Source organism: Chionomys nivalis, chromosome 17, assembly GCF_950005125.1.
Source record: "Chionomys nivalis chromosome 17, mChiNiv1.1, whole genome shotgun sequence".
NCBI classification, from domain to species: domain Eukaryota; kingdom Metazoa; phylum Chordata; class Mammalia; order Rodentia; family Cricetidae; genus Chionomys; species Chionomys nivalis.
In genome coordinates this window covers 430,259-439,079 of record NC_080102.1, presented here as the reverse complement: position 1 = coordinate 439,079, position 8,821 = coordinate 430,259, and the positions used below count along the sequence as shown (strand labels likewise).

Here is an 8,821-nt window from a genome sequence, read left to right as displayed (position 1 = left end):
GTCTACAAGAGCTAGTTCCAGGACAGGCTCCAAAACCACAGAGAAACCCTGCCTTGAAAAACCAAAAAAAAAAAAAAAAAAAAAAAAAAAAAAAAAAAAAAAAAAAGAATGCAGGAGATGTATGTGGATTGTATTAAAACACCGCACCATTTGACATAAGGAATTCGGGCATCAAAGGAGTCCTTCCATACTGAGGACTGTGTGCCTGAAAATCTTCTACCACATTACCTCTTTTATTAATATCGTAAAAGTACCTTCCTGTAACAAAACCTTGAATAACATCGTCTCCTAATATCTCAGTCACTGTTTTTCCCATTGTATCAAAGAAAAAAAAGTTTCTTGAAACAGCGCAAAATCATCAGCCCAAAGTAGGGACTTCACTCAGTCACCAAGGTCTTCCGCGGGCCGTCAGAGCTGCGCCTGCTCGGGCGAGCCACCCCACCCCTCCCCTCCCCGCTCCTGCTTCTCTCCACACACCCGAAAGTATGCAGGACGCCTGCGCACGAGCCCTCCCCTCCCTTTCTCTCCCTTCCCTCGTCCCCCAACGTTTGCCTGACGCCTGCGCGAGAGCCCCGGGTGTCCTCTAGGACTTACCCAGAAGGCAGCGCTTCGATCTCAGGTCATCATGGCGGGCAGACCTGCTGGTAAGTGACTGGTCTTCCCTAGTGGATGTCGCGGGGCGGTTTTCAGTCCTAGCATCTTGCTCCCCTTCTGCTCTAACAAACTAGTCACTTTGAGGGTAAGGGACGTGGCGTCCCAGTCCAGCTCCAGCCCAGGTTTTGCTGAGCCAGGCCTGGCCAGCCTGAGGTCTGGAACGGGACCTCTGCGGAGGGAGCCCTCCATGGCTGGACAGCGGGTCCGGACTCCTTCCCCTCGGCCTTAGGACAGCTTGGGTAAGTGAGGAGGTGAGTGGAAGTCTGCCGCAGTGGACCGAGGGAGCCCTTGGAGACAGACACGGTCCTCTGCACTAGAAATCCTACCTTTTTCATGCTGGTGACATTGATCGGAGCAAATAGCTCTCTGAGCTAGTCCCCACGAACTTTTGTCAAAATTAGAGGAAGATTAGATAGGTTTATAGCTTTAGTGAGATGTATCTGGAACATGGGCTGCAGAGCTGGAATGACTTTTTTTTTTTTTTTCTGTAGGCTTAGAATGAATTTGTTGTGGGATAGGATGCCAGAATATTTAACTAATTCACTCTTTGCCCTCTGGCGCTTTAAGTTGGAATAGCTTTTTAAAAATAATACTGGTACCCTTCTCACAGTCCCTAGAAATTGTGAAGGTCACTCACTTGACAAAAATTTAAAGAATGGTACTAAATTTAAGGTATTCTGCGTCGGTTTTCGTGTTTAATACTAGAGACCTGATTTCAATATAGATCAGATTGGTTCCCTTCCGTGAGCCTGCTTCCTTTTCTGCAACAGGCTTTTAACCTAGCTAATGTGGAAATGGTGAGCAGAGTAGTGCCTGGCACATTATAAGTGTTAAATTTAATCGTTATTATAATTACTGCTGTTTACAGTTTAGCTCCTATGTGTTTGTTTTTAGATTTATTTTTAATTCTTTAAATTTTGTTTGAATTTTTTGAGCTAGTCTTGAATTCACTGTGTACTGAAGGATGATCTTGAAGTTCTGATCCTTCTGCTTCTCTAAAAATGCTGGAATCGAAGGAATACACCACCACACCCATTTTATGTCATGCTGGTGCTGGAACCCAGGATTTTGTGGTATATGCTATACCAACTGAGTGATTCACCCTTAACTGTTTTAATTTTCCCTTAGAAACAATTTTATTTTAATTTCTGAGGTTGGAGGAAGCCATATAGTAAGGTGTACAAAGTCAGAAGGAGCTAATTGAGAAATTGCTTTTCTTCTTTGGTAAGAAACTAGCCCTAGCCACAATTTTTTTTTTTTTTCGAGACAGGGTTTCTCTGTGGTTTTGGAGCCTGTCCTGGAACTAGCTCTGTAGACCAGGCTGGTCTCGAACTCACAGAGATCCGCCTGCCTCTGCCTCCCGAGTGCTGGGATTAAAGGCGTGCGCCACCACCGCCCGGCCCTAGCCACAATTTTAAAAGAAAGTTTAGACCATGAGAAGAGAACTCAGTTGATAAAATGCTTGCCTTGCAGTGCAAGCACATGCCTGAATTCAGTTTCCAGAACCCATGTTGTTTGTTTGTTTTTTAATAAAGCCTGAGTTCCAGGCCTGCCAGTTACCTGGTGAGACCTGCCTGTCATGCTTTTAATCTTAGTGCTGGCGAGGTGGAGACAGGTGGATCTCGAACTCTGATTGGCTAGTTATTTGGCAAATTTCAAGCCAGTGAAAGATGCCATCTTGTCAGACACTGTCCTGCTTCCTAGACCTCTTTGAGGTTACTTATTCATCAGGCTAAGCCTTGTTCCCCAAAGAATTATGAGTTGTTTTTGCATGGGTTATTTTGCTTGCTAGGCTTGAGCTCCAAGGCTGAGCTACATTCCCAGTCCTTATTTTAGTTTTTCTTTGTATGCAACATCTGGAATTTACAATCTTAAACTACCTCAGCTTCCCAAGTGCTGAAGTTACATACATGCTCTGTTACAATAAGTTTGGTTTTTTGAGACAGGGTTTCTCTGTGACTTTGGAGCCCGTCCTGGAACTACTCTGTAGACCAGGCTGGCCTCGAACTCACAGAGATCCACCTGCCTCTGCCTCCCGAGTGCTGGGATTAAAGGCGTGTGCCACCATCGCCCGGCACAATAAGTTTTGTTTTGTTTTGTTTTGTTTTGGTTTGGTTTTTTCGAGACAGGGTTTCTCTGTAGCTCTGGAGCCTGTCCTGGAACTCCCTTTGTAGACCAGGATGGCCTCGAACTCACAGAGATCCGCCTGCCTCTGCCTCCCGAGTGCCACAATAAGTTTTAACATGGAGTATTCCTCCTTATTTGTGTTCAGTTAGCTGTTTGGGAGGAGGAAAATGGACTTTTTTTTTTTTTTTACTAATCTATTGATTTTTAAATGATTAACTGATGTTATAAAAGTTTTTCCAGTAATTATATTTTTAAAATGATGGCCAAATGAGATTATGTAGACTAAAAGTTTTTGAGACTAGGACAGACCTGCCACCTAACCTGAACTCTCATAGCTTCACCCCCTTTAAAAAGAAAAATTTGTTTTTGCGACTAGAAATGATACAATGCTCCAGGTCTCTTTCCTGTCCCTTGTCCTTTCAGTTCTGATAGTAGCAGGTCAATGCAGAGGGCCTTTGAACTTTGAGAACCCAAAGTGTTAGGAAGTATTTCTGTGGATATTAGGCACCTTTAATTTTGAGCTCACGGTTTTCTCCCATGATGTCGTAAGTGAAATTATGCAAAGGAATATTCTTTCTTAGGTTTATAAGAGTATGAGAGTTCTTTGGTTATTGATGTATTCATTCGTAAGTATAGCAACTAACAGTGTGGTAATTATAGTTGCAGCATCAAGCAAGTGGCTGGATGGTTTTCGAAAATGGTATTATAATGCTGCTGGATTCAACAAACTGGGTGAGTTTCTGTTTTCTGTGATCTTCTTGTTGTTCCTGAATGCTGTGCTTTTTAAAAATTCTTATAGTTCTAAAAAGATGTTTTATTTTGTTTTTGTGTGTATCAAATTTAAAATTAAACTATTTTGAGTTTTTCATCTTTTGAAGAGAGGGCTAAAATTCTGAATGCTTTTTTTCTTTCACATCTTTATATATTTTGTGAGCTTTCTTAGAGCTATCTAATTTGCTCTGATCTTCACTTTGTGGTCTAGAAGCTGAATGGAAGCATCGGCAGATCTTAGGGGTCTTTAGTATAATTTTAAGTTATTTATGACTTTAAATAAGAATTTATTATACCAGGTGTGCTAGTGGAAATCAGAGGAGGACTTCTAGGATACAGTTCTTTCCTTCCTCCATGGAGTCTAGGGATCAAACTTGAGTCATTAGGCTTGTTCAATAAATATCTTCACCTGCCTAACCATCTCACTGGTCCTAGTTATTTAATATCTTCTTCATCTCAGAAGAGATGTGGTCTACTTGTGTTTTCAATGGCAAAATACACATTTTAAATATTTTCTGAACTGGGTCATATGAAATAGGAATTTTATGATAGTGGTTTTAAAAGGCCCAGATATTCCTTCAATAAATAACTCAGGGGCTGGAGAGATGGCTCAGTGGTTAAGAGCATTGCCTGCTCTTCCAAAGGTCCTGAGTTCAATTCCCGGCAACCACATGGTGGCTCACAACCATCTGTAATGATGTCTGGCACCCTCTTCTGGCCTGCAGACATACACACAGACAGAATATTGTATACATAATAAATAAATAAATATTTTTAAAAAACGATTAAAAAATAAATAACTCAGGTCTGAAATTCTTTTGGCTTCCATCTTATATAGTGATTTGGTGCTTTTTCAGTCAAATCTTGAGTTTTAAATCATAAAGATATTTTGCTCTTTAGAAAAGAAAAATCCTGGGTGGAGGAGATGGTGATGACCTGAGTTCAGAACCCACATAAAAATTGAAATAGGGGCCGGGCGGTGGTGGTGCACGCCTTTAATCCCAGCACTCGGGAGGCAGAGGCAGGCGGATCTCTGTGAGTTCAAGACCAGCCTGGTCCTACAAGAGCTAGTTCCAGGACAGGCTCCAAAACCACAGAGAAACCCTGTCTCGAAAAACCAAAAAAAAAAAAAAAAAAAAAAAAAAAAAATTGAAATAGGGTGACTGGAGAGATGGTTCAGAGGTTAAGAGCACTAATTACTCTTCCAGAGGTCCTGAGTTCAGTTCCCAGCAAAGCTCACAACCATTCATAATGAGATCTGGTGCCCTCTTCTGGCCTGCAGGCAGACATGCAGTCAGAATACTGTTTATACAATAAATAAATAAACATTTAAAAAAAGTTGAAACAGTAGCACAAGCAGCTATAATCCCAGTGTGCCAATCTGGGAAGTTTGGAGGCAGAGACATGAATCTCTAGAAGCTGGTGGGCTAGCTCTTGCAAGGTGGAGAGACAAGAACCAACACCTTAAGTTTACCCTTTGACCTCTACATGTATGTGGAGGTACAGGTATGTGCATGCACACACATACATGAAAAAACTCCTACTAGGTATATACCTATAATTTGCAATAGAGAGACAGAAGCAAGAATATGGTTATTTCAAGGCTAATATGAGATTGAGGTCAGAGAAACAAGTTATTCTCTGAGTTCAAGGCCAGTCAGGACTACATAATGAGACTTTTTAAAAATCACTTTTTTAAAAAAATGGAGATAGCTGTTTAATCTGCTTTTTCTGTTTCTATCACAGGTTTAATGCGAGATGATACACTACATGAGACTGAAGATGTGAAAGAAGCCATAAGAAGGCTTCCTGAGCATCTTTATAATGACAGAATGTTTCGAATTAAGAGAGCCCTGGACCTGAGCATGCGGCATCAGATCTTGCCTAAGGAGCAGTGGACAAAATATGAGGAGGTAGAGCAGGTTTGCTTTGTCTAACAGTGTTTATCACTCAGCATGCAGTCAGAAAAAGGAGAAACACTCATTTGTACAGTGCTTTAGTGTTCTCCAACTCATCCTAAATAAGTAGCATTTCAGCAGCTGAGTGAGGTGAATCTGAAATGACTTTGAAAATCACTAAGCTAGTCTTTAGTATGGAAGGCCTGGGCTAGATTCCAGATTTTTTTTTTTTTTTTTTTTTGTCTTGAGGCTTTTTTCCCCTCTACTTCAGTTCCTTCTCTAATGCAAAGAGTTTTAGTTATATCAAGACCCCTGACTGATCTTCTAGTTCCTGGCATGGATATCGTTGAAACCTGGAAAACTTATAGGCATTGTTTTTTCCCCCCCTGGTACTCCTCTTCCTAACCTCCTCACTGCGTGATCTTTGTGAGGTTTTACAATTAAAAAGCACATAGTTCCTAGAAGTTTCAGATTATATTTTCTTATGCTATAAGCAAAAAAGTTCTTTATAATGAATTTGAGGTTTAAGACCATTATTTTTCTTCATTCTTTAGGACAAATTCTACCTTAAACCCTATCTGAAAGAAGTTATTCGGGAAAGAAAAGAGAAAGAAGAATGGGCAAAGAAGTGATCTTGTAGTTGAGATCTGTGGATGTGCCTGGTCTCAGCATATTTTTATGAAGTTGTTTCAACCTGAATCACAATTTAAGAATTATTTGTTCTGCAGATGCCTCACTTTAAATAAATGTGTATTGAAGCCATTCTTGGAATTTTCTAATTTAATTGAAAGTCTTGCTTTTGATAATTAATCATTAGAAAGTCTTACTTTTGATAATTAATCATTTTTCTGACACAATTTTTTTCAGACTTCTAAAATGTTTTAGTTGCTGCTTAGCTGCTTGAAGATGAGAAAGCCTGTTTTAATCATCTCTTCATTGGCTAGATAATCAACCAGGTTGCTAAAGAATATAGCATTTTATATAACCTTAATAGTCAGCTTTAGACTCCCTTTGTCGGGTAGTGAGACACTGGGAAGTCATAGCAAGACCTAAACTGCAGTTGTGAGATGAGGGAAGAGGCAACCAGCACTGAATAGATGGGCCATAGCTTCTAAAGTGACCGATGGAAATAAGGGAAAGGTTTTCCAGGACTTGGGACACAGTCTTTCCTAACATTGTTCTCTAGATTTATTTTGCATCCTGCCATTTAGAAAAAGTATGCATCCCAAACTGGGCTTATATAACTTATCTGTGTATGTATAGATTCACATGTTCCTCTCTTAATATGTGGATTAGAAAATTAAAAACATCCCCCCCCCCTAAAAAAAACAGGCATTAGGAAGGTAATAGGAAAATACACAAAGATAAATTATATTTCCTTTTAAATGTTTCTATAAGTACTAGGTATTGAGCTAGACATAGTACGCATGCCTTTAATCATAGCACTCAGGAGACAGGACAACCTGTTTGATGTACATATTTGCAGGACCCAGAGTCACACAGACCCTGTCTCAAAAACATTAAAAAGCAAAACAACAGCCAGGCGGTAGTGGCGCACACCTTTAATCCCAGCACTTGGGAGGCAGAGGCAGGCAGATCTCTGTGAGTTCGAGACCAGCCTGGTCTACAACAGCTAGTTCCAGGACAGGCTCCAAAACCACAGAGAAACCCTGTCTCGAAAAACCAAAAAAAAAAAAAAATCAACTGCGTACTAAACAGCAAAGTTTTCAAATCATAGGTTAATTTAAAAATACAAGTTAGGCACTGCTGCTGTGACTTGTGAGGTTCTCTGGTGGAGGTAAGAGCTGGAACTGCTGTGGGCAGGACAGGAGAAGGAATACCTTCAGGAGTTTCTGATGGGGATCTGCAGAGACCAGATGGAAGAGTGTCAGGGTCTGGTGTCAGCCCGGACCCTAAATTATTTCTCTTGACCAGACCTCAACATAAACAATCTCTCTTGACTGGAGTGGAGGTGCAGGAATAAAGACACAATTCACATGGCTTTATCGGGAGAGAGATTCTCAGAGATCCCTCCTGAAATCCTGAGTTCACATTCTGAAAAATTCCTCACTTTAGTCTCCAAACAGCCTTATATATAAAAACATAAACTGAGGGGGAAATTTCATTATCATTCTGTTTCCTAGGTAACCAGGTGAGTGGTTTTTAGTTACGTCTACATCCACCTGTGCTTGTCACATAGGCTGAATTAGCACCTCTTTTCAGGCATCCTCCAAATTACAGAGAAGGAGCAAAGCAACAACCTGATCTTTTGTTAGGGTAGCAACAGCCTGTCTGGAAGGTTATGTGATCACTTCAGGTGTAGCCTATGGCTTTAGAGCCTGGACACCATACCATATAGAAGAGTAGGGGCCGGGCGGTGGTGGCGCCTGCCTTTAATCCCAGCACTTGGGAGGCAGAGGCAGGCAGATCTCTGTGAGTTCGAGACCAGCCTGGTCTACAAGAGCTAGTTCCAGGACAGGCTCCAAAACCACAGAGAAACCCTGTCTCGAAAAACCAAAAAAAAAAAAAAAAAATGTGGGAGCCCAGGTAGTTTGGATGCTCACCTTAATAGACCTGGATGGAGGTGGGTGGTCCTTGGACCTCCCACAGGGCAGAGAAACCTGCTTGCTCTTTGGGCTGAGGAGGAAGGAAGACTTGATTGGGGGAGGGGGAGGGAACGGGAGGTGGTGGCGGAGAAGAGGCAGAAATCTTTAATAATTAAATTAATTAATTAATAAAAAAAATCAGCAAGAAAAAAAAATAAAATAAAATAGAAAAAGAAAAAAAAGAGTAGGGACAGAGCTTTCTATTACATTTAAAATTCAGAAAACAAAATACAGGTACTTGCATATGCATTCCTTCAACCAAAAAAATAGAAGTTCAAAAGACACTTAATGTTGGCCTCTACAAAATAATCCTAAAAGAGATTAAAAAACTAGATGTGCTCAACATGGAGACATACTTGTAATCAAAATCCCAGCACTTGGAAAACAGATGGCAGGCTTTTTAGTTCAAGATCATCTGGATTGTACAGTGAGACTGTTTGAAGAAACAGAAAATATCTTAGAAGTTTTAAAATATTAGAAAGGTAGTTTATTGTTTATTAACAATAAAAAGCAATAAATTAACAAAAAATAACAATAAAAAAGTTTTTTTTCCCCAAAAAACTTCTCTCTGATCCTCAATTATATTTTGAAATTTGTCCTGAAAACTGTCAGTTTTCTAATGAGTTAGAGCCTTCCTAAAATATTTTGCTTGTGATAAAGTTGTTCTTTTTGGTTTTAGATTTTTGTGGGTTTTTTTGTTTTATTTTGTCTTGCCTTGTCTGGTTTTTCTTTTTTTCTTTTTTTTTTCTTTTCTCGCGGCAGGGT

The 8,821-nt window shown here is 40.3% G+C and overlaps 1 protein-coding gene across 2 annotated transcripts; it reads left to right on the top strand.

Annotated features, from left to right (window-relative positions):
* Positions 1-532: 532 nt before the first annotated feature.
* Positions 533-6,212, top strand: LOC130888734 (cytochrome b-c1 complex subunit 7). Of its 2 annotated transcripts, none has more exons than XM_057792037.1 (4): positions 533-644; positions 3,442-3,513; positions 5,299-5,465; positions 6,005-6,212. In XM_057792037.1, the coding sequence occupies exons 1-4, from the start codon at positions 626-628 to the stop codon at positions 6,080-6,082; spliced, it is 336 nt and encodes a 111-aa protein (XP_057648020.1). In that variant the 5' UTR covers positions 533-625; the 3' UTR covers positions 6,083-6,212. The 2 variants fall into 2 exon arrangements, with proteins under 2 accessions (XP_057648020.1, XP_057648021.1); XM_057792038.1 differs by lacking the exon at positions 533-644 and adding an exon at positions 674-893.
* The last annotated feature ends 2,609 nt before the right edge of the window (positions 6,213-8,821 follow it).